Genomic DNA, 26,041 nt, shown 5'->3' with positions numbered 1-26,041 from the left:
ACCTAGACAAGCTACAAGGTGTATTCTGTATGATGATTAACTTATTCACTTATTTTAAAAATGAAACTGTAAAAAAGTATCAGTGCTTGGAAGCAAATTATAAAGAGAGAAATCTAAAATGAATACAAATTTGATTTATGTGATTATTTGCGAAGATGTAGATTTATGTAATTAGTATATAAGTAGTATGTTGAATATTTGTAACCTTGTAAGACAAAACATTTTTTTTAAAAAGGAAGTATAGCTTAGTCACCCAACTCAGTATTCAATGCAAGTTTATTTGCTGTGTATATACACAATTCAAGCTATTAAAATTATACAGTATTTACAAAAATTAAATAGTTATCCAAACTTCCTTCACCTCCATATGTAACACAGCTGAAAAAAAGCTGCAAGGATAGAGGTCAAACATTGTTTTGCTGTGGGCTTTCAGCTTTCCAATCAGCTCTTTTTACTCAAAAACAGAATAGTGCTGGTATTTAACAAAACCTTGTGCCAAGCATCTGTGACATGAGAAGTCTGAAGACAGGAAACAGAACTCTCCCCAGAACAGTTCCATGTGTCCTGCTGGTAAAAGTTCAAATCAGTATTTTTTTTTCATTTAAAAAAAAAAAGACCATTTGTAGGTTTGACCTATAACCAAAAATTTTAACCTGGCACCTCCTATGTGCAAAACAGCCTTTTTTACAACACAGATCTTTTTCTATGCCAAAGAGATTTGTCAAGAGAAAAATCCAAAAAGACAGTAGTCTGGGGTCACGTTCTTGCCTCCTTTATTGCCACAATTTCCTTTCACTAATGAGCCAGAATGTAAATTAATTTTCCAAGGGACATGCAATGAAAAAAAAAGTACGAAATGCTGCAGGCAGAAGGATGAGAAAGGATCAGCCAGTTCTAAAAGGGACCACTTTTAATCGTGCTCCTTTGGAGGAGTGAAGGCCACTTAGGTTTCAGAAGAAAAATGCATAAACTCAAAAAGTCTTTAGTGGGGTGGAAGAGGAGGAAACACAGGTGCACATGTGGTCATTCCAAGCAACCTAGTAGCCCTTCCAAAGTCTCCCTGTGAAAAAGACCTCTTCTAATTTCAATGAAACCCTCAGTGACTGACTGTTTGCCACTGCTATGGGGAAAATCCACTAGAAACCCACCCACCCCAGTCACATCTCTCTCCTCCTCTGCACTGAGTTTTCATTCAGTTTCCTCCCCCTTTTGGTCTGTAAAAACTACCATAAGTCTACACATGCCCTCTCATTGATCAGTATTTTGCTCTCCCCTCATTTAAAGTTTGCCCCTCAAGACTTAGCAAAGATACCCCTAGGTCAATTACACTGCACTTCCAAGAGCAAAGTAGCCCGCTCCCTTGCTCCAAAATAATATGAAATGGGGGCCATCTGAGCCTTGTTCTGCCTCATCACTTTCCTATAAGATCCTTCTTCTCAGTCCAAAGTGCCTCCTCCTCCTGCTGCTCTCCAGTGAAAAAAGCCACTTGGTGGATTCAAGTTACATTCCTGGCCCACAGTAATTTTGTACAGCAGAAGAGCCCATTTTGTCTGCTCTCCAAGAGGTAGGAGATACTGACCCCCCACCCCACCCTCCATGTTGGAATCAAATGCTGAGTAACAGGATTTGGAGAAGAGGGTAAAAGAGGTCCTTGGGCAACCTCATGAGATCTGAATGGCAGGATCCAGGATTGGTGAACACAGAGAGCAGGCAGAGACAATTTTTTAAAATAAACTACTCATCTTGGTCAAGCCTCCTGCCTTCCACCACCACACACACTTGCATTGCACCCCTATTAAGCCAAGCTCACTCAGTGTCAGCTGCAGTTTCCTGATATGTACTCATTTAGGTATATTTTACAAATATATAATTTTTTTGGTAAAGACACACACCACCTTGGTACTTGAACTACAAGGGTTTTAGCTGCCAAACTTAAAAGCTCTCTGAAGAGCTTTTAGTAACAGCTAATTGTTCGCCACATGCACTTGCCAAGTACAAAAAGATTTGCATGTCACTTATCAGAGGGAAGTTTACAGTTTGGTGGATGGTTTGAGATTGGGGGGGAATGGACTTTGTGATTGCTCTGCACATTCCTTACTGGAGCCTTGTGCTTGCAGAAACACCTGGCCTTAGTCAGTTACATATTGCATTCTTTAAAAACCAGCTTTGCTTCAGAGACAGACTGGCTGTGGGACTGCCAACTGCTTCTTGTCCCAAAAATGCTACGTATATATATTCACCCTTACTGCAGGTAAGTGGGCAAAAAGAGCCACTGTGTCCAAACTGAAGCCCTTCTATTCACTACCGAGGAAGCCTAAGTAATGAGAAGCCTTGACCAAAGTCTTTTATTTGAATCAATACTTTGAACAATCCCTGGCCATGCTCCTTGCAAATGCAAGAACAAAAAAGCTAGGCTACTTTTTCACTCCAAGAAACAAAGTGACTGCCAGGAAGTAAAGGAGGTGTACATTACTCTTGTCAAAAAGCCAATTTTAATACTGTGTTTGAGAGTTCACTAACCACTCTTAAAACTACTACCTTTCCTCAGAAAAAAGTCCTGGAGCTTTTTTTTTTTATATATATATAAAGGTGGCAAACCTATCTTGAAAACCAGGCTGGGTCTGTCCTCGAGAACTTCAGCTATAGAGCAGGTGTACCCAAAATGGAACAAAGTTCCAATTTCCTGAAACACCACAGGGACATGGGGAAGACAGTATAGGATAGGCACCCCTCCCCTCCAGAAGTAACAGTACAGAATATTTCCCCCTACCAAGCATATATATAGGGACCCCGCACAAGTGGGTCAAACAACCTCACCCACTCATATTGTGGAAACCCAGTCAGAGAACACTGTTGGCTCCAGGACTCAAAGCCCCTCCTCATGCCGGATGTGTCCCAATTCCTGCCGTAAACACTTACAGCCATTTAAAATTTCAGAGACTTCAGTGCATCACACGCATAACCATGGCTCCAGGAGACACGTGCACACTGACAGCAAATACTTCTGAACATGCACTGGGGCTTCTGTGGCAGTTCCTGCATATCTGTAGGTTTCCTTGTACTGTCACAGCAGCTCTTTTCCAAGTCTTGGGAGCAGTTTGTCAATGAGCCTGGTTTGTCTCCTGCAGAAGCCCCATTGAAAGCCCAGAAGTCCTCCCTCCACACAAACACAGTCTTTGGATCCTAAGCATTTTCTATATACACCATTAATGGGTGGAAATACAAGCAAACTACACCAGAAAGATAAAAGGGAACATTGTGACCAAAATGTTGGACCAACATAAGCAATATAATCAGATTCAGTTTCCCAGCACCTTCTTCAGAAGCCAAAGGAAGACATGTACTGCCTGCAACAGCTTTTGCATGAGTTTTGCTGTGTTGGAGGCTGGGTTGAAAAGCCTGTGCACAGAGCAGCAGCAGATCCAAATTATAAAGAAGTTCCTTGGGGGAGGGGGAGGAGTGCTAATCAGAAACTCAGAGCTTGATTCTAGAGAACTACATACCAGAGTCCCACTATACTCAGTTTTACTGGGCTTCTCTTGACCGCCATCACCATGAAGCTCCTAGGGTTACATCAGCAAAGTCCCCATCAGCCCTGACTCATCTGCAACCAGGAAAGAAATTTGGCGGGGCAAGGCAGACGCCTCCAAGATCACACATCACTTCCCAAGCCTCCTTGGGGAACACCATACAGCTAACTATGGCTTGCCTTAATTGTTGGGGATGATTTTTTTAAACCAAATAAGGAAGCACAAGGAGAAAAAATGTATTCAAGTCACAAGTTTACTGCACTGAAAAGCCACCCCACAATTCTGTGAAAATAAGGAGGGTACGCCCAAGTTTACAATTCTGTCAGATGCAGCCTGGAGCAGGAAGATCTCTCCCTGTCTCTGCAGTTTCAATGCCAGCCCAGATACACAATTCAACCCCCCTGCAGGGTGCGATTCCAAGCTCCTGCTGTGCAACTTTGGCTCCTACCACAGGCAGGTGGATTTCAGATGGGAGCAAGGACTTCGGGAAACAGCTGTGGTTCTGCTCTCAGCTATCCTGAGAAGGCCTCCTGCATTTTACCTCCACCTACAGGTGGCAAAGCATACACATCCCAGTCAGCTCCCATTTACCACTGCTGCTTTCCTCCCAGGAAAAGGAGGAGTCCACACAAAACCACTACAAAACTAGAAAGCTGGAAGTCCCAACTGGGGTGGGATGGGGAGTGGGTGGGAAGAGAGAGATTATTTGTAGGCGAAACTAACAGCTCCCTTCCTGATGGGGAAGGTCCCTTAGCTGGCAGCTCCCACATTGTTTAGGGGATAACCCAAGGAAGGTCTTCCCCAAGCTAAGCGAGCTGCCCTTGCAACTATGAATCTTGCAACTATGAGTCTGTCTGGCTGATAACTAGATACCAAAAAAGACTTTGTAAGCAAGAAACATTACCGCACTGGTGAGAGTAACTGGATCAGGGCCAGTCAGTATGGAGGGATGGGTGATTTACCCCCCCCCCTTCAGAATTAGAACATCGAGGCAGAACTGCTGCCGCCACACACCCATCCCTGCCGAACGGCATTCCCAGCGAACTCGTGTCGGCACTTGGTGGTGCAGTTGAGCTGTCCAGTCCTCATTTCCCCCCCCCTCTGCTCTCCTCCCATGTTTCCTGGAGGTGTGGGGGATGGGTGAAATCAGTCAGACTGTTAACTGAGGCACAGAGCAAGGCTCGCCGGAAAGGGGCAGGAGAGATGTCAATGGGAGGAGGAGGGCAGTTCCAGTTTTTGAAGGCGACGCCTGCGCAGCTCAGCTGTATCAGGCTCCTCCAGAGGAGAGGGCTCGTCATCCTGCTCAGGACCAGTTGGAGCTGTGTAGCCCTCAGCGCCTGCCACTGGGGATGGAGCTGGGGAAGGGGGAACAACAGTAGTCAGTCAAACGAAAGAAAATGCTCTTCGGCATTAAGCTACCACCCCGAAATTCAAAATGATCTGTTCTTAATGCCTGCCTTCTCTAACCTGCAGTTTCTTGCTTCTTCTACTCAGCATATTCTCATCTACTGTCAGCCCCACCCACCTTATCCATAGCTTCCCTATTCCCGAAATGGATTTCCTCTGTTCATCGATCAAACCAGTTCCTTCTCTTAAGACTGCCAGTCCTTCTCTTAAGACTTTCTGGAGGTTTGCTCTGATCACCTTAGCCACAGAGCTCTCCCCAGTCTCATCTTGTTGCATCTATATGCAGACTAGAGAGCTGTGTGGCTTCTGTCAATCCACAAAATACTGTTAGCATCTGCCAGCGGTGAGTTAATAGTAGCAGCGGTGGCAGCTCGAAATCAAGCACAACTGAGCAGCTTCACAGGCATCAAATATTTCAACAATGTTTCTAGCCCCTGGGAGCTTCTTTCGAGGAGTCTGATCCCTCTACTACAAAGCAAGGTCTGCCTTCCTTGACACTGTCAATGCATCTGAAGAAGTGAACAGTGACTCACGACTACTCCTACCCTGCCACAAATTTTGTTAGTCTTTAAGGTGCTACTGGACTCTTGCTCTTTTCCACTACTATCAGTGCATGCTATCCAGAAGACCACCTGAAGCACACAGGCACCCATCAAGGTTAGAAGCTGCAGCATAGCTTGGTTTTAAGAAGCGAAAAGTGAATTAGGAGATCTTAAAGATGCAAAACTGGGGGTGTTGCATGGTGCCCAGTGAAGCAATATTTTACAATGAAGGGATCCACCCTGGTTGCCCACCTGCTTGGCTTGAGGAATCTGGGACCACTGCTGCTGAAGTGGTGCTGTCAGCAGCCTGGAAAGTGGTGGGTTTGCTGGTGCTGGGTTCTGCGCTGGCAGTCTCCTGAGGGGATGCTGAAGTGGCCGGAGCACTTGGTGATGGTGCAGAGTGGGGTGTCCTGTGCAAGACAGAGACAAATCCAGTAGGATGGACATAGACAAACATTTGAACCGTCCCAACCCCACCAACAACTTTCTCCAACTGTGTTCGGGCACCAACTTGTTTTGCTATTTCCATTCCCATTTTACAGATGGGGAACGACAGACTTACTGAAAAACTGAACTAGGGGAAAAAAAGGGAACAATGGTTGCAGCATCTAGGTCAGACCTGAAAAACTGAGGCTGAAAGTAAGAAACAACTGCTACACCCATTAAACAAAGCCAAGTGTGGCTCAGAGCTTGGAAATTTTTACTCAGCCTCTTAGATTTCACCAAGTATTGGCCATTCAAGCCTCTCTTTGGAAACAAAAGCTAGATATTCTCTCTCTCTCTCAAAAACTACTTCTTAGGAAGCTCAGTCTTGGGGAGGGAGCATCCCAGAGGCACTCCCTTAGTTGCGGGGTGCCGCAGGGAGCGGTCCTATCCCCGATGTTATTTAATATCTATATGTGCCCCCTTGCCCAGATTGTCAGGAGGTATGGACTGGGTTGCCATCAATATGCGGATGACACCCAGCTCTACCTAATGATGGGTGGCCAGTCTGACTGTACCCTGGAAAATCTAGACCTGGCATTACAAGCCGTGGCCTCTTGGCTCAGACTGAGTCGGCTGAAATTGAATCCGACGAAGACGGAGGTTCTCTACCTGGGTCGGGGCGGTCCGGGGAGAGAGATCCAGCTGCCGGCCCTTGACGGGGTGCCACTAATACCGGTCCCCAAGGTCAAGAGCTTAGGCGTGCTCCTTGAGTCCTCCCTTACAATGGAGGCTCAGGTGGCAGCCACTGTTAGATCTGCCTTTTTCCATCTTCGGCAAGCACGGCAGCTGGCCCCCTACCTGGACCGCAGCGACCTAGCGACGGTAATCCATGCTACGGTCACCTCAAGAATAGATCACTGTAATGCTCTCTACATGGGGCTACCCCTGACGCTAACCCGGAGACTACAACTAGTGCAGAACACTGCGGCACGGCTGTTAATGGGGCTACCACGACGGGGGCACATTCAGCCAGTGCTGAGAGAGCTGCACTGGTTGCCTGTTGTGTTCCGAGTTCGCTTCAAGGTGTTGGTATTAACCTTTAAAGCCCTTTATGGTCAGGGACCTGCCTATCTACGGGACCGCCTTTCCCCATATATCCCCCAGAGAGCACTGCGATCAGGGACAAAAAATCTGCTGTCTGCCCCTGGCCCAAAAGAAGCCAGGCTATGTGCAACAAGATCTAGGGCCTTCTCGGTGGCAGCACCAGAACTCTGGAACACCCTCCCAGAAGCTATAAGGGCCCTGCGGGATCTGTCGGCGTTCCGCAGGGCCTGTAAGACCGAACTGTTTAGACAGGCATTTCTGGTTCACTGAAAATGAGCTGCCACCGGACATCCTACAGAAGCTGGTGGTCATAGTCAGAACCCAATACCGCCAGACCGGATCGAGATAGCGTAATAGTTTTAAACTGATAAATGTATTATGGTTTTATATGTTTTATGGAATTATTGTTTTTATGATACTGTAAGCCGCCCTGAGTCCGCTTGCGGAGAGGGCGGGATATAAATGCAAAGTAATAAATAAATAAATAAATAATATTGTGGCTTTTCTGCAGAATGAAAACAGCCCTTCTCATAGGGAGTGAGTGCAAACAGGGGACATTCCTGTAAGAAAGGGTTAAGGAAGTAGGTGAATTGGGAGACAGTCATTTTCCTTGGAACTACTCCATATGATCCTCTAGAAGCCAAAAGCCACATACTTGGAGGGCAAGATGCCCCCACCCCACATTCCACCCCCAGTCAACCATGGATGCTGGCCAATCCAAGCTGGGGGGAAATCCTCACTAATATTCAAATAAGGCAATCACTCAAACTGAGCAGCACTCAACTACCAAGCTGTCTCGCCAAGAAACTAAGGGCTACTGTAAAGTATTCTGCTTACAGCAGTTGCAGAGTGCATTTGTTAAATTTGCTTTGCCCCACCTGACAGACATGCATGCAGAGGAAAGAACCAGCCAAGTTACCCAATAGTGGCCAGTACTGTGAGGTACTGGTTGATCTGCAACATGGCTGCATCGAGGAGCGTGTGAATGTTCTGCAGGCACTGGAGCCGGGCTTCCAAGTGCTGCCGTTCATGGCCTTCCATGGCTCGCAGCTCTTCCTCAGTTAGTCCTGCAAACCCAGAGGGTGGAACTGGCATAGGAGGGAAACCTGCAAGGGGGGTGGGATGAGAAGAGGGAACAATGTGTGAGACCAGCATGACAAGGAGGCAGCTACTGGTTACAGTGAAAGCCGTTGAGGACAACATAGAAAGGAATACAGCACAACTGTCAAAAGAGTAGCCACTCCTACTGTGCCATTACAAGGTGTTAAGACATCCTGCTTCAAAATATATGCCAAGGGTGGCCACGGTAGCTCTCCAGATGTTTTTTGCTTACAATTCCCATCAGCCCCAGCCATTGGCCATGCTGGCTGGGGCTGATGGGAGTTGTAGGCAAAAAACATCTGGAGAGCTACCGTTGGCCACCCGATATATGCATACAAAGATGTTGAAGCCCTTAGATTGGGGTGCCAAATTCAAATAGGCTGGAGGGCCAAGCTGCCTACCCATTAGGTATCTATATGCCAAAGCCATCATTTTTCACTTTTAACTGGAGAGCCAGTTTGGTATAGTGGTTAAGTGTGCAGACTCTTATCTGAGAGAACTGGGTTTGATTCCCCATTCCTCCACCTGCAGCTGCTAAAATGGTCTTGAGTTAGTCACAGCTCTCGCAGAGCTGCCCTTGAAAGGACAGCTTCTGGGAGAGCTCTCTCAGTTCCACCTACCTCACAGGGTCTGTTGTGGGGGAGAAAGATAAAGGAAATCGTGAGTCACTCTGAAACAATGAAATTCAGAGTGGAGGACAAGATATAAATCCAATATCATCATCATCATCATCATCTCCCTGAAGAACCATCATTTTTCATGGGGGGGGGGCCTGACTAGCAGAAAGGCTCCCTTCACCATTCAGATTGTGCACTTCTCTTCATTCTGCCAAAATACTTTCACAGCTGCTCCAACTCCACACCATCATACTAAGCTTTTAGAGCCACACGTGTGAAAGAGCCACAGCTTCGTATATACTTTGAGGCCAGAGATGTGACAGCCGGGGGTGGGGGGAGAAACCAGGAAAGTTTCCCTAGAGGGGTTCAGGAGAACCTTCCATCGCCTCAAATATTTCCAGACACTGAACACGTCTGCCTAATGCATAACGACTTGTTCCACACTATCCTATGGTCTTCATGGCTCAGCAGGGGATTTAAACACAAGGTTCTTATGCCCCCAAAACAACACTATATCAACTGTGTCACACTGTCTTTGCCTGCCCAACTTAGCGATGCCTCACTCACCTGCATCTCCTGGCAATTTAACAGCCAGCTAGAACAGTATATTCCCACATACTCATTAGCAGCGGCTGTTCAGCTTCCAACACTCACCAAAGAGAGGAGGGAAAGGCATCCCCATCCAAGGTGGAGGGAAGGGGAAACCTGGCACTCTTCCTGAAGGGGCAGTGGAGTCTGATCCAGATGCTGAACTTCCACTGGGCCGTGAAGTGCCTGCTGAGAAAGATGATAAAAATGGAAGCTCAAAGCTAACTTACACTCTTCCATTTAATGCTGCACTATGCGGACAATCAACTCAGAGGCTGTTGGCATCTGCTCTAGCACACACTTCCTGTGAACCTGTGTCAGAATGGACAAGTTACACTCATACTCATGGACAAGTTACACATCAAACTTTCATTCAAACTGAGCACCAGAGTCACCTGAAGAAGAGTTTAGTGCCTTGGAAAAGCAGTGTCCCCATCAGTTCTATAGATATTAACAATCTGGTTTTCTCCAACACTTTAATGCAGCCATTCCTCTAAGGAACTATACGTAGCATCAAGTTTTTTATCTGTCTATAAGAATAGTACTGAGGTAGGCCAGGCTGTGAGGCAGTGACTGGCTCTAGTCACACACAGTGAATGGCACACAATGAATGAACAGAGGCTGTGCTCTGCTCCTCCCAATACACATCAAACTGTGCTTCCCTCTCAGTCCAGGGAAGGGAGCACAACCCATTTCTAGAGACTGTCCTTTCTCTTCTCCAGTCCTTAGAGAGAAAGAGCTGTCTACGTGCCTTGCACCTCATGCTGACCATAAACCACCATCCCCATCCTTCAACAGCTGTGCACATTTGTTCTTATTGGAACCCTGGGCTGCAAGTCACTTTGGAAGTCATTTTCAGCTGGAAAAAACAGCACTTCAGTTGTAGTGCATCTCACCTGCTGTCTGCGTCCCTGATGTGGAAGGAGCAGTTGAAGCACTGTCTGCATTGTTGGGTGGCTGGGCACCAGGAACTGGAGGAAATGGGCCCATGGGGGGCCACAAAGGAAACATCCCAGGTGGAAATGGAGGCAGGATGCCTTGAGGAACTACAAGAAGGAAGGAGAGAGTAGTGCGTAAGAAAGATGTATAAATGGTTCTCTGCTGCCTGGCCTATTACAACAATCTGGAATCTGCCTCAAAGGAATCACCAACATTTTAAGAGAATCAAGCCAATTTAACACTATTTATAAAATATTTTTTGGAGAAAACTTTTAATCTGCAATCATATAGTATAGCCCAGGATAGGCAATCTCTAGCTGCGCTGAAGAGAAGCAAACCACATAATTTTGCTTGGCTGATAGGCCAGTTCCCTGTAACCAAAATAAGCCCCCAAAGTGCTCATGGCGGCGACATTTTATGCCTGTTCCTGCCACCTTCTGGATCCATTCATCTGTAAGCCACACCCACGGCAATGTCACTGGGGCTCTGCTTCTTCCCAGCGTTTATCCAAGTATAATCCTAACTTCTCTCAACTCCTTTCATTTCGGACATTAGCATCTCCTTAGGTAGATGTGCTTTTCACCTGAGGCAAAAAGGCTACCTGCCCCTAGTACAGCCAGTTTGCCATGGAAATATTGGGATGTTTTGTCCATGACCTACAGTTGCCCACAGCCGCTTTATGATACTGAAATGGATACACGACGAGGCTGGAAAGATTTTTTTGATTCATGCAGCATCACTGTGATTTTTTTAGAAGCCAGTCATCTTGGAATCCCAGCTATTCTTCAGAGCAGTTATGTAAAGAGCCAGTTTGGTGTAGTGGTTAAGGGTGCAGACTCTTATCTGGGAGAACCGGGTTTGATTCCCCACTCCTCCACTTGCACCTGCTAGCATGGCCTTGGGTCAGCCATAGCTCTGGCAGAGGTTGTCCCTGAAAGGGCAGCTGCTGTGAGAGCCCTCTCCAGCCCCACCCACCTCACAGGGTGTCTGTTGTGGGGGAGGAAGGTAAAGGAGATTGTGAGCCGCTCTGAGACTCTTCGGAGTGGAGGGCGGGATATAAATCCAATATCTTCTATCTTCTTCTTCTAAAGACAATTGCCGGGAAGCAGTTTGTAAGGCTGGGCATAGCAAGCTCACAAGTCAGACTCACAATTGGGCGGCTGAGGAATCAGCGGGGTCTGGTGAGCCGGTGGCTGCTGCCCTGCCTCCTGCTGCTCAGGAGGTGTCTGAGACTGAGTCGGAAGGGAGGCACGGAGGACATCCATCCGGCATGTGGGGCAGGTCTGCTGGCGCTGGAACCATGACCGCAGGCAGCTGTAGAAGGGGAGAGGCAGCCTGTGTTAGAGCGAGAGACCCCTGCTGTAACCACCATCACCACAGCATGTGTATGCCCAGGCACATGCTGCCCCCTCAATCCCCTCCCCTTGCTGCTAGTGAATCAACTGCGATTCACGTGTTTTTTTGGGGGGATTATTCCGTTTTTCTCCCACACTCCATTACAGGAGCTTAGGATGCTATACAGGCACCCCGTTTCCCTATCGCACTCTGTGCACACTAACACGAAGTGGACAACAGCCAAGGATTTGTGCTTGATAGAATAGACCTCAAAAGGCTTATTGTTCCATTTCAGCAAGAGCCTGTGATTTCCTGCAGTTCGGAGAAGGGTGGGGGATATTCCTGAAGTCATACTAAACCTCTAAGACATTGGGGGTAGAGGCTTGACTCTGCAGTCATGCCAGACTCAGATTGGGCAACTCCAACACTCAGTGCAAGAGCCTACCTCTATTGTTGGGAGAAAGGACAGTGTCTGTGGAGAGGGCATACTCTGGCTGTCTAACACAGACAGCCAAGATCACTCCAGTATATGTGTTTGTGCCTCCCAGAGCCCACCCTCGCCTGCTAGACAGGCTCAAACAAGGTTCTCCGGTTTGACTGTGAGAAAGGAACATGCTTCAGAGGAAAAGCATGTGCCTAGAATGCCTGTTACCTTCTTTTATAGAATTTAGAATTTTATAGAATATCAGGTAACAGAGCTGGGAAAGACCACTGGCCTGCCAATTTAACAGACAATATGGGGCTAGATGGTCTGACTTACTATACATTGATCCCATACGTTAAGTTACACAAGACAGCTGTGTCAGCAAATTTACTATCACACAGAGGCTTTTCCTCACCTAGTGTGGAATATGTGGTTGCAAGGCAGGCGCTTGGCACCTGTCACCATCTCCTCCCGACAGATAATACACACATTGTCCATGGCCTGCAGCTCTTCTGGGGTGGCATCAGGGTATCTGAGAGAGAAAAGGATTGCAGAACCTACTATAATGGCCTGTCTTGCATCCTGAGATGTACACATTTGTAACCAACTGTTCCATTCTGCAATCATCAATATCTGTTGTGGCAGTAAACAGTTCTATAGCACCCAAATGCTTTGTTGTGGATGTAACTCCATCTTCTTGGTTTATCTATTGACTCTCACCTAGGTGGTCAAAATTATTCAGCGGTCATGACCCATGTTCCCTCTAAGCTGCAGAGTCTTGTGAGCAAAAATTCTACTTTGTGAGCTACTGGCATTGAAGTTGTGAGCTGCTGCATAAATTATTGTGTTCTGTGGCCATTTTTCCTGAGCTAAGGCAAAAATGTGTGAGCTGGAGGCTAAAAATCTGTGAGCTAGCTCACACTAACTCAGCTTAGAGGGAACACTGATCATGAGCAATATCACGAGCTGTGGAGTCTTATGAGCAAAAATTCTGCTTTGTGAGTTACTGGCATTAAAGTTGTGAGCTACTGCATAAATTAATTTGCTCTGGGGCCTTTTTTTCCTGAGCTAAGGAAAAAATGTGTGAGCCAGAAGCTAAAAAACTGTGAGCCTTGCAAACACCCAGGAGAACCATCTCCTGCTTGCTCTCTCTCAGAATGGTGAATACTCACAGGGTGTTCATGTTGCGTATGGCCCGGCGAGACATGATGGCATCTGTCACAGCCTTTTTGAACTGCCTGGAAAGATACAAAGAGTCCACTCTAGAGTTTTGAAAGCCTTATAGTGCTAGCACATAATACCATTATGAGGCAGTGACCCAAGAGCAAAAGACAACAAAGTTTTGTACACAAAAGATTATTCAGGAAAATATTGTTAACCAATACATCGGTTTATTCTAATAATGCTTAATTTTATTTTAAGATGTCCATTTAACATAAGCTAAACAAAACGACAACGCTCTTCACACTAGATTCATCTTTTGGTATGTCAGACTATTTTATCCATTACAAAAAAAAAAATCTCTTTCGGAAAGCAAATGCAAACATGCTATTGGCATGTATGGCCGAGGACCTGCCTACCTGAGGGACCGTCTTTCCCCATATGAACCCCAAAGAGCACTGAGGTCAGCAGGGAAGAACCAACTGACCATCCCCGGGCCGAAGGAAGCAAAACTACAGAGCACTCGCATGCAGGCCTTCTCTGTTGTAGCTCCACACCTATGGAACCAGCTCCCGGAAGAAGTGCGGGCCCTGCGGGACTCTGAACAGTTTCGCAGGGCCTGCAAGACCATCCTCTTTGGGATGGCCTTCACCGATTAAAAGATAGAGGGACTGCCTAAATGACTTTCACCATCTGTTGAAATAGCACCAGAATGTTAATTTTATTAATTTTAGAATTTTAATTAAACTGCTAAATTAGCTATTGCTTTTAAACATTACTGTATAACTTACTGTATCTGATTTAATGTTGTTAGCCGCCCTGAGCCTGCTTCGGCGGGGAGGGCAGGATATAAATAAAATGATTGATTGATTGATTGATTGATGACTGGGCAATTCAGCCTCATTACTGACAGAAACAGTATTTGTTATGAATATGAAACGTCCCCCCAAAAAACAGATTCAAGTGGATAGCCATGTTGGTCTGAAGCATAAGAACAAAGTGTGAGTCCAGTGACACCTCTGAGACCAACAAAGGTTAATTCTGGGTAGGATATCTAATAAAGTGTGCATGCACATGAAAGCTTATACTCTGAATTAAACTTCGTTAGTCTTAAAGGTGCCAAAACAGTTTGCAAGCACAACGCTGTGAAGACAGAATTATCAAGATGGAATTTTCAGATGCACCATTACAGACTGGTGCATGCTACACACCACTCACTCACCTCATAGCCAGGTACATGGGCCGAATAGCGAAAAGCGGGAAGGTATGTACTTTGATCATGATGGTCATGAAGGCCATATACAGCAACACCTTGATGAAACCTGGAGCAGGATGAGGTGGCAGCATTAGCCTTGCTTTCACTTCCACAAACCATTATTTGTCATTAAAGCAAGAAGAAGCTGCCTTGAAGCATGTACAAATCTGGGATGCAATGGGAAATCAGAACATAATCGCTTAGCCAGTGTAATACTGAGGGGCAACAGAAGGTGATGCAGAAGCTAAGACTACACCTGTGCAACAGCTTCAACACACCACCTCTGTGCCACACCAGTCTCACCTCCTCGAGGTGCCCCTGGGAGAAAGAGGAGAAAAGCAGCTGGTAAAAATGGCTTGAGAAGCTGGGGCTGTAGCTAGCATCTGGCTATTGTACAAAAATAGGAGAACAGCAAGAATGATGCAAAATCATCAGGCACACAACTGAAAAACACAGTACAGAGGCTGCAGAAGCAATTAACACTAGACAAAAATGGTTATATAAGAACTAGGTCTCTTACCATGCAGGCAGGATTACCCCAAACCTAAAAACAACCCAATCTCTTCAAGTTTAAAACTGTGCAAAGGGAATCAAGAAAACAGAACTACAGTGACCTAGTAGATTATTATTTAATTGCATTTATATATTGCATCCTCTCCTGTGTAGTCTTGGAGTGGTCCCTCCTTACTCCCATAACAGCCTCAAGGGAACATCCCTTCAGTATCACAGTCCTACACCCCCAATATCGGAAACATACAAACGCACATACTCCTTGTGCTCATATATGGGCTGGCCATCTAGTCCACACTTGTCCAAAAGCCACAGAATTAGCAGTGTTCCAAGACCATTCACTGAACCCAACTTGATTTCCATTTTTTTAGAAAGGGGAGCAGCTGGCAGGCAAGTACATGAGGACAGAGGGCAGCCTCTTGCACTAGGCCAGCCAGCAACACTGGCTCAAATGTTCCAGAAAGGACCCAACAGAAGCAGACACCCTTCCTTACCTGTGAAGAGTTCTGTGTAAAGCATGTACACTGCCTTGTTGTCCCAGGGATTCTCACTCTGGAGATCAATGGAGTGCAGGATGTATTTGATGAAGATGGTGAGCACCATTGTCATGAGGATGGCATACTGGAGAGATGGGGGGGGGGGGGGAAGAGAAGAAGAGGAATCAACAGGATGCAGTATCCATCTGCCTGCTTCTCTGTGATCCTGTTGTCACTTCACTGCTCAAACAAAACAAAACACAAAGCAGGGTGGGATCAGAAGTCCCATCTCCTGCTCTCCCAGAAGCAAACCCCCCATGTAACCCATATCAGAGATAAAACTGAAAATAACAGAAGACCAAAATAAGTTAACATCTAAATGTACATATGGAAAAGTTAGAGAACTTTTAACCTGGTGCCTAAAACTTAAGAAATTTGATACTGTATAATAAGTTTTGGGGAAAGGAGTTCCAAACACATTTTTCTTCAAACAACAGAGGGGACCCTAGCACAAAGTGCTTATGAAATGCCCAGTTTTCAAAAGTGGGTGCCATGTGATATAGAAAACTCTTGCTTGACACACTCGGAACACAGAACTACTGATGCCATGGGGATGAATCAGAATTCACATAAACCAGGTCTTTTGCATTGGCTGGGAAGAAATACCTGATGTCTAAGTGCAAACATTTTTAACTCTAACCCTGCCCAAAACCACTCCTGGGAATAAAATCTTTCCTCAACCCCATGGGCACCAATGACAGGCTGCTTTAGAATGAAAAGCATATCATCACCCCCATCAAACTGTGAGAATGAAGACTTTTCTGTTTCATCTCAATGATCCCTCCTTCCTGCCTAATGTGTTCTTATTTTTATGTCCTTGTACTTTAGCACTGTTTGTAATTGTTTTAAGGTGTGCTTTTTGCAGGCGGTGTGTTAATCTTAAAATGTGATTTTATTATGTGTTAATCTGTCAGTTGTCTAGATGACCCTTGTGAGGACAGAGAAGCAAGATATAAATTTTGCAAATAATTATGTTTGTGCATTTGAAAAGAATGCCCACTCACCTCAAACCCGAACACCAGCTGGACGGAGGCTCCCCGGGTGAGGATACTGTGGTAGGCATGGCTGACAAACAGAAAATCCAGAATGCCCAACAGCAGCATTAGAGCTGGAAAGGCAAAGCAGGATATCACCAGCTTAAGAACATAAATAAGCAAGACATCAACACTTCTCACAACCTCCATGCCCACTATGTTCCAAGTCACTTAAGGAAGCACTTCCTGAGAGAAGAGTAAGGTTAAAAGTTAAGGTAGGAGGCAAATCTGGGACCCCAGGATTCCCACTTGAGCTCTGGAAGTGAGAATAAGTAATTCAAGAGTTTTGTTCTACTGTTCTACTGCTATTTCTTGGTAACGTTCACAAGAAGAACTGCTCTCCTTCAAACTGCTTGAGGAAGTACAGTCCTTCATTCAGTGGCCCGGTGGGGCTGTGTGCTGCCACAGGCCACATGCAAATTGCTGCCTGAAGTCATCCTTCCTGACCAGCTGCTGCTCTTTGTAGAGTTGCTGGAGGGGAGTGCTTAAAAAGAGAGGACAATGGCACCCATGCATCTGACAGGGGACACCCCAGAGGCACACTTCCTCTACTCTACCAGCATCTCGCCACCTGTGCAAAACCACAACATGCAAACTAACTGCCACTCTACAGCAGCCAAAGCATCTTTGACAGTTTTTTAACTAGCTCGGATGAGGTATGCATGAGCCGCTTGACCCCCTTTCCTGACCTGGTTGGAAATGCCTGGCAAAGCTCCCCATAGGCCCACAGTTACCCACACAGGGGAAGGAAGGGCTGCCAGAAGGGGATGGAGGCCAAAAGAAAGCTCCCCAGGAGGAATTTGCACTCCACAAATTCCCCACAAGGAGAGCCCACCCCCCTCAGGGACATTCAAAGGGTCTTTCAGCTCGCTCTGGAAAAATAAATTGAAGGCCCATTTAGTTATGGAGACAAAAGGCAAAGTGTGCACGTGCTATCATAATCACTGCCCAGTAAGAAGTCAACCTGCTCTAACTTCTGTCCGATGAATGCGAAAGCACCAGAATGAGTCTTGTCTCATTCAAAGCTCCCCACAAGGGGCTCACTGTAAACATAACACCACTGGACAATATTAAACCTTTAATGTGTATTAAGCTGATGTGTCAGATACTTCATATATTAGGCAACTTAGTTCTGGGTGCTCTGCTTTCAGATCTCTGCCTCCTACCCCTCAGCCTAGAGCACCTTTAAGCCTCCTCACCACACAACACCTGGCTAGAGGCCTTTCGCTCTTTGCTACAAGCCAAGTCCCTACATGGCTTAAAGTTCATGAAAAATCACAAGAACAGTTTAAGAGCTTAGCCTAAGCATGTGACTTAAGAAATCTTTTGGCTGTGCAGGTTCTTGTGGTATCTGGCAACTAACTCATCACTATCCCACTTCCTTCTCACTGGCTGGGAAAGGGAACCAGTCCACCTTGCACCCTGTTTAAGAGGGTTGGCCACAGAGAAGGCTTGAACCCACACCCTTTGCTATTAAGAAAACAACCACTGGACTGTTGAGCAGGAGAATGTGTCTGTGGCACCTGGCCTGAACCCCATTTACTCTGCATATTACAGTAATGTTGCCTGCTTTGTCAAGAAGAAAAAGAAGATATTGGATTTATATCCCACCCTCCACTCCGAATTTCAAGAGTCTCAGAGCGACTCACAATCTCCTTTATCTTCCTCCCCCACAACAGACACCCTGTGAGGTATGTCCCCCAGAGAGACCGACTTTGAAAAGAGGTTGCAACTTATATAGATTATACAAATATGTCCCCCAGAGAGGCCGACTTTGAAAAGAAGTTGAAACTTATATAGATTATGCAAATAATCACTTATGCTGCACATTTTGTATTTTAGTTTTCTTCTTTAATCTCTGCTTTATCCCATGAGGTTCAGTGGGGCTATCAAACCACATCTCCCTAGTCTTAAGTCTAATACTTACACAGTCACCAGTCAAGAACTGAGAACAAGCACCCAGGTGGGCACTAAGGAGACCACTATCCTGTTTAATGATGGGGAAGCCCACCTTAGTCCCCCAAAACATCCTTCCACAGTGGCTTCTGAGACAATGAATGTATACCTTCAAACATCTCTCCACAGCTCAACAGTTAGAAAACTGCTTTTAAAAGGGTGACAAGGGAATCAGGAAGCTGAATCAAGTTCCATCCTTTCACAGAACTCATGTAGCCTTCACCATAGCTACTGTTCAGGATATGAAGCTGAGCAAGGTGTGTCATGTCTGATGCTGGAGAGCAAAACTTAAGTGAAGAGTAGTGTGCTTACAGATGACAGTTCAAGAGAAGACTCATACTTACAGACAATGCGGAAATGGAAGAGCCAAGAAATGTTTGGACTCCTCTCCATCTGTGGGGGGCAAAAAAACCCAAAAACAGATGAAGCTGAAGGAACCTGCCTCACCTACCACCCAAATCCACTTGTATCTCTACTAAATAAGTTGCCACAGTTGCCCTGCATGTAGCCCCTCTGTGTAATGGGTAAATATCAATGTTTCTCGTGTGCCCAGAAACATGAAGAACAAGGATCACTGAAGACAGAAGGATTCACAAGGCATGGCCTCACGGGCAGAATTCCTGATGCTTAAACAGGGCTTTTTTGTGGCAGGAACTCCTCTACATATTAAGCCACACACCCCTGATGTAGTCCATCCTCCCAGAGCTTACAGGAGGCCCTGTACTAAGAGCCCTGTAAGCTCTTGGGAGAATTGGCTACATCAGGGATGTGTGGCCTCATATACAAATGAGTTCCTGCTACAAAAAAAGTCCTGCACTTAAAAAATTATGGTGGTGCTAAATAATTTTGCTTTGTCCTTTCCTGAACAGGGTTAGCGTCCAACCATAAGAAACTGAGTATATTTCTGTAGCCTTGTGATTGCAGAGCTAACTTACTGGCTTAGTTTGAAAGACAGGCTGACAGAAAGGAAACTACCGTAACTACCTTCTTGAGTCCAAGTAAGAATGGTGGGATATAAAATATGTAATTAAATGAATAAAAACAAATAAAACTACCAACCCAGGCCACTCATGTAGGGGCTAATTTTGACAGAATTACATTTACAGGCTCCATTCACTGCAAAAAAAAAGCCTATACTTCGCTTCACACTGTGTCACTTCTGCCTGAAACAGTGACTTGCAAACTTCCTACTCTTAGAAAATGCTCTTTTACATGACTATTCAATTGTCACGTGAAACAAAAACACATACTAGAAAACACTTGGTACCTGCAGATTGCAAAGGAAGAGTGCAGCAGGTCAAATGTTTTCAGGAAAGCTTGTCTACCACTACAGATTGTCTCATGGAGGAACCCCTCTAGGAGTTCCTTGGAAAACAGTTTGAAAACCACCAATATCAAGTTATATCAAATTTCCTTCAGTGCTAAACTTTAGCTTAAGCTTCCCTTTGCACTTATTTATAAGGCTATACTGAGAGGTTACAGAACTTCCAGGTTTAACAGAAAAAATTAGCATAGCCGGATTGTACTTCTGAACACTAAAGCAAAGTAAAATTATTTCCCACTATGCCAAATTCCACTGCCTTTGTGCAGTAAGGTACTCTCCGTCCAACCTTGCACAAATCACATACTTAGCATGCCTTCCCAGAATGCTGTCATTCTGTGTATTTGCATATCGTACTCACAAAGTCCACCCGGTCTTCTGCCAGCCAGTGGAAGCACTTGAGGAAGAGCAGGAGTGTGAAAAGGGCCACAAAGCGGGGGCTGAAGTCATCCCTGAAGACTGTGAAGGCAAGGCAGGTCTCGGTCACTGCATACCATGACCGCTCAAGCAGATGCTGTGTGAGAAAGATTGATTTAAAGCGCTCTCTCTAGTCCCAGATCCTCCCGTCTTCAAGGAGTGCACATGTGCACACACTGCCTTTGTGCAAAAGCAAATTCCTCTCAATTTCCTAACAGTTGCTCTTTGTAGGCAAGTGGAATGGGAGACCTCCACACCTTTAGGTTCACTGACACATGGGGGGGGGGGGAAGAACCTAGCTGGCTGGCTGATAATACAGAAGCATGTACCAAGTCCTAACATCTCATTGCTTTCACATGAAAGAAAACATGCTTCCTACAAGACCCTTCTGGCTCCATTTTATTCCACAGAACAGCCATTAGAAGCAACTGTGTAAGATAAGCTTTCTGAACACAAAGGAGGACACAGAGATCTTGGTTCCTTCAAGACCTTAAATGCATCCACTTTCCATGATATGTAAAGCTTTTCAGTTTCCTCTCAAGGCTATTGTTTTGCTCCCTTTCATCAGCAGGCTCACCTCCATTTCCGCTGCTCGCAGCTGTCCAAAAAATACTTTGCCCATGAATTTGCCTAACAGGAACACCAGGACAAAAGCCTGAATGTATAGAACCTGCAACACAGAGAAAGAATTTTAAAAAAAAACAAAAACACCCCAGCAGTTTCTCACTCTTTTTAAACAGACAACACTGCACTAATGACATATCAAGCCATTCCACTGAATACAATCCACTGTTCAGATTCTTGCAAGGTAAATACCATCACTGTTGAAAAAAGGATCTCCCCAAATATTTTAAATTCTTTTATCACAGTATGTCAACCAAGGACTGTTCCCTCCAAGTATATAACAGGAATGCCCAGTATAAAACAAGCAAGCAAAAATGGAAAAAAATCCAGGGCTTGACTTTCCAAGCACCAAAAAAACCCCAGTATATATATACCCCACAAAACACAGAACAGTGCTTGCACATACAAGTCTCTCCTAGGAGCTTCCCCTCTCCTGCCCAACACTAAGGCAGCCTTGCTGGAGGTGTACAGACAGCCAGAAAAGCCTCCAACCACCACCAAGCCATCAAAACCACCACTAAGATGGCAGTGACAGGAAGCAAGGAAGCCTCTGCTGCCCGACCCCCTTCCTTCTCCCAGTCAAAACCATCACTGAGGTGGCAGCACAGAAGGTGGGCCAGTGGACAAAAAAGGGGAGAGCATCTGCCACTCCCTGCCTCCAGACCCAGGGAGGGGGACAGTGTTAGTGATGAGACAGAACAGTGAACCAAGGTACACCCACCTTGGATTCTTCACTGTGTCTTTTCTGTGCAAGAGGCTTGCTTCAGTATTGACACACTGCCCTTACCAAAGCACATATCTTATCTAACAGTTGTGGAAGTAAAGTAAAATAGTGAACGGGTCACATTCATCAGTAAAGTCCCCCTCCTTAGCACTGGAAAGTGATAAAAGAAAAAACAAGCTTCACTGCCTAATCTTGATGAGGGCCAGTCACATGGGAGGATCCTGAGAGAGGGACCCTCCCAGGAACACCCCTTGAGGTAGAACTGCCCCTCCTCTGAGTGGCTTAGGCTAATCACAATAGATGGGTGGAAAAGGCTTGAATTGCAGGGGTGTATACAGCACACAGCCCAAGAAAGAGGGTGGGTTCCCTGTGCAAATGACACAGCTCAACTCTACAGATTCTGGAATAAAATACCACCAGTGAGGCTGGACTTTCAGGGTGCTGGTGGTGGAGGAGGAGACTGTAGATTTATATCACACCCTTCTATCTGAATCAGAGTCTCAGAGCTGCTTACAATCTTCTTTATCTTCCTCCCCCACAACAGACACCGTGTCAGGCAGGTGCTGCTGAGAAAGCTCTCACAGAAGTTGCCCTTTCAAGGACAACCTCTGCCAGAGCTATGGCTGACCCAAGGCCATTCCAGCAACTGCAAGTGGAGGAGTAAGGAATCAAACCCAGTTCTCCCAGGTAAGAGTCCATACACTTAACCACTCCACCAAACTCTGCAAAGGTGAGTGTGCTTTGAGTGAGTTCTCAGGCCGGTGGTGGCAATTCTGTCTCTATCTATCAAATGTATATTTCACTCAACAAACTTGATTAGCCTACATGTCAAAGAGGTCACTCTTGTTCACACACATCCAACAAGATTCAGTTGCCTCTCAACAACCTCCAAGAACTGATCGATCTTGGAAGACTGGTGTTTGGCAAAAGACCAGGGTGAGTTAAAATACAGAATTCCCAACCCCCTTTCTAATAATGGCCAAGCAAAATTCCCCCTCACCCACCCCAAAAAAATCTTGCTGAGTGGGAGGGGGAGTTGCGAGCTGCCAAGCAAGTGGCAGGCCCAGGAGACGGAAGGATGGCATAGGATTCCCTCAAGACCCCACCTGTATTGTTTCCATATAAGCTGATGCAGACGAGGAAATACTTTTCATCTGCACATGTAGAAAATGCAAGTATTTTCACCAGTTCTGCTTACAAGCTATTCAAGATGTTTAGTGGCTGCACCTCCTTAGGAACATTCCCTCAAATAATGAGTCTGCTCAACAAGAAACAAACTAAAAAGAGGACAGCTCCTCAGATAGCTGTCATGTGGTCTACCTCATGGATGATAGGTCTGTCTCCCAGCAATAGGCTCTTAACAGAGAAGCCCTTTGGCTAAGGACTCCCCTCTGGCATTACCATAGCATGAACCACTCCCACAGCACTTCAACAGTACTTGAAAATTTTAGGTCACATGGAACAAGCAAGAGGTGCAGCTCTTTCTGACACCAACATTATATATCTGAGTAAATGGGGCAGCACTGACTTGGAAAGGCACTATGTACTGCAGGGGTGGCCAACGGTAGCTCTCCAGATGTTTTTTGCCTACAACCCCCATCAACCCCAGCCATTGGCCATGCTAACTGGGGCTGATGGGAGTTGTAGGCAAAAAAAAATCTGGAGAGCTACCGCTGGCCACCCCTGATTTATACTGCATGAGTCCTTCTCACATAGTTTAGAACCTTTCTGGGTTAACAGAACAGGAGGAGCACACAAACCCTTGGAAAAAGTTCTCAGTACATCCCCTTACTCTAACTCACCAAGAGTTCTGAGAACACTATCAGCTGCTAATTGAAGAAAAAAATGCACTTCAATATGGGCTGTCCTCCAAGTCAACTTCAAAACAGTCTGGCGATGTCAGATGCTCTGAAATGAATTGGCAACCTTGCCCACATGCAGCAGAGAGATTTTCTTAAAAGGAACACAAAGAGCCAGAGTGGTGTAGAGGTTAAGTGCAGCAGACTCTTAATCTGGAGAAACAGGTTTGATTCCCCACTTTCCACATGAAGCCTGCTAGGTGACCGTGGACCAGTCACAGATCTCTCAGAACTCTCTCAGCCCCACCTACCTCACAAGGTTCCTGATGTGGGGAGAGAAAGGAAGGTGACTAAGTTGTTTTGAGACTGCTCACAGTACAGAAAAGTGGGATATAAAAGGCTCCTCTTCTTCATTACTTTTTAATTGGTGCAAGTTATTATTTACTTCATTTATACTCCACCTTTCTCCCCATGTGGGACACAAAGTGGTTTACATTGCTCTCTCCTCTATCTTATCCTTAAGAGGTAAGGCTATGCTGAGAGACAGTGTGACTAGACCAAGGTCACAGTGCAAGTTTCCGTGGCAGAGAAGGGATTCAAACCCGTGCCTCCCAGATCCCAGTCCAGCATCCTACACATTGATAAAAGAGGTTGAATATGCATGGATGTTTGAAAAGATACTTTTTAAAAATACAGCTCATTGCTAAGAACTTGGAATGCCAAATTTGGTCTGCTAACCCCCAGTTAGAGCAGGATGTGTGTTCTACCACCACCATTCAAACTAAATATAATCACATCCACAAACCACAATAAAAACCCTTTCCCCCGACAAGACACACACATTCCTGAACCAATTCCCAGGTCCAGAAAATTGGTTACAAACTCTTAAGCACCAGCATCACATTTTTAAGCACATGGACAAAGCACCTGAAATATTCAGGCAGAATACATCAGGATACCAGATGCTGAGGGAGAGGGGCAACAAAAGGGGTCTTTGGCCTCTGTGGTCCTGCTCATGGACCTTCCAGGACACCTAGCTGACCACTACAGGATTTTGTAATAGACAGATCATAAGACTGGCCCAGCAGAACTGCTCATTATGCTTGTGCATTAAGAGAATCTTTCTCCAGCTGCCAAGATGCCATCCTTTCTTCAAGGGGCTACTGTTCTTCAGCAAACTGCCTAAGCCCCCCCCTTGCCACCTGATCACCCATTATGTATTTGGCAATCATTAATCGATACTGTTCCAGTTGAAGGCAGACCTTAAAGCCTGTGATTAACATGAAATGCCATGGGGAATGTTCTGAAATCTGCATATTACCCTAAACAGCTCACATATATTAAGTGTGTGGTGGAATACATGTAAGACAAAAAGGAGTCCTATGCTCTAAAGTGGATATATTCCCTGATGGATACATTGACTTATTTGATTACAGAAAAAAATCAACTACATTTATAGCTAACTGTAAACCCCCATAGGCTTTTTGCTTGAAATGGGGGAAAAAATGAACTGATGATCTATGGGTCTGAGGATTAAGATAAGAAAAGAATTATACATAAGAGAGTTTCTTTTTATTTATGCACATTCAGAGAAAACAAACAGAGAATTAAGTTGTACTAGCCAAAGATGAGTGTTGAAACATATTCCCTTCTTTCTTTCCTTTACTTCTTTTTTCACTCTTTCCTTTTTCTCCATGTTTTTTCTTCTTAATTCCCTTTTTATTAGCCACAGTGTATGTGTGTATATAACATTTTTTGCCACTGTGTGACACAGAGTGTTGGACTTGATGGGCCGTTGGCCTGATCCAACATGGCTTCTCTTATGTTCTTATGTTTTTTCTGCATATTTTCTTTTATGTATTCTGCTTAAAACTTAATAAAACTTTAAATGACATAAAGTGGATATACTCCCTGAAAGAGATGGAATGGGTGCATGCTCCGGTAATAAGCAGAATACTCATAGTTATAAGGCAAGTCATTCCTGCTACATTCTCATTTTAATTCCCCACTGAGTCAGAATAGAAATCAACATACTGAGCAATTAACATATTAAAAGATTTAACTGAAGTGTTCACACACAGTGCTGCACAATAAATCACTTAAGTTGCATGTTCAGTGCAGCTCCTTGTATTCGGCTGATGCTGAAAATATGTTAAGCCAGCAAACTTCAGGACTATACAGTCTCCTCGTAATTGCTATAGGCAGCCATCCAGAATAATGAAAAAAGGGAAGTGTCATAAGTTTGTCAAATCTCAGTTAACCAGGTGGAATTATTAAAACCCAGAACAAGCAAACCTGTTCTCCGTATGCCCATCCCTTCATAACCATACAAGGCACTGGCTTATGGCTGAAACAGACCATAGGCTCCACCTACCTCAATACTGTCTATCCTGACTGTAAGAAGCATTCCAAAGTCCTTTGCTTTCTGTAAATGGGACCTGGAATCTTTTAAACTGAAGAGACCCCCCCAAAGGCTGTACTAAACCCTGATCCTTGGCAACTGAAGCGTGCACACTCACCGCCATGCTGGGACTGGACTTGGTCAGGTACACCACAGTCGGGTAGAACTGGTGCTTCAGGTAATAAGCATGAGCCACTACTGCAGAGGTCAAGGCCAGGCTGGCAGCCATCATGATGGCTGTTCGGAACATCTCCCCAGCCCAGCGTCTTGTAGCCTGCACAAGAGGAAGG

General features: G+C 45.4%; 1 protein-coding gene across 2 annotated transcripts; it reads right to left on the bottom strand.

Annotated features, from left to right (window-relative positions):
* Window positions 1–258: 258 nt before the first annotated feature.
* SYVN1 (synoviolin 1) lies at window positions 259–26,041 on the bottom strand. 2 transcript variants are annotated; one of them, XM_060251888.1, is made up of 15 exons: window positions 25,870–26,041; window positions 20,781–20,873; window positions 20,148–20,300; window positions 18,810–18,858; window positions 16,480–16,583; window positions 15,434–15,560; window positions 14,397–14,496; window positions 13,186–13,251; window positions 12,429–12,545; window positions 11,405–11,568; window positions 10,212–10,361; window positions 9,382–9,504; window positions 7,929–8,115; window positions 5,732–5,889; window positions 259–4,885 (listed from the first exon to the last, which is right to left on the bottom strand). In XM_060251888.1, exons 1-15 carry the CDS (start codon window positions 25,999–26,001, stop codon window positions 4,737–4,739), a joined length of 1,872 nt encoding a protein of 623 aa, XP_060107871.1. In that variant the 5' UTR covers window positions 26,002–26,041; the 3' UTR covers window positions 259–4,736. The 2 variants fall into 2 exon arrangements, with proteins under 2 accessions (XP_060107871.1, XP_060107872.1); XM_060251889.1 differs by having other exon boundaries at window positions 9,382–9,501.

The sequence above is a fragment of the Heteronotia binoei genome, chromosome 1 (assembly GCF_032191835.1).
Source record: "Heteronotia binoei isolate CCM8104 ecotype False Entrance Well chromosome 1, APGP_CSIRO_Hbin_v1, whole genome shotgun sequence".
Lineage (NCBI taxonomy): Eukaryota > Metazoa > Chordata > Lepidosauria > Squamata > Gekkonidae > Heteronotia > Heteronotia binoei.
The sequence above is the reverse complement of the archived record's forward strand: the minus strand, read 5'-3'. Positions and strand labels throughout refer to the sequence as shown.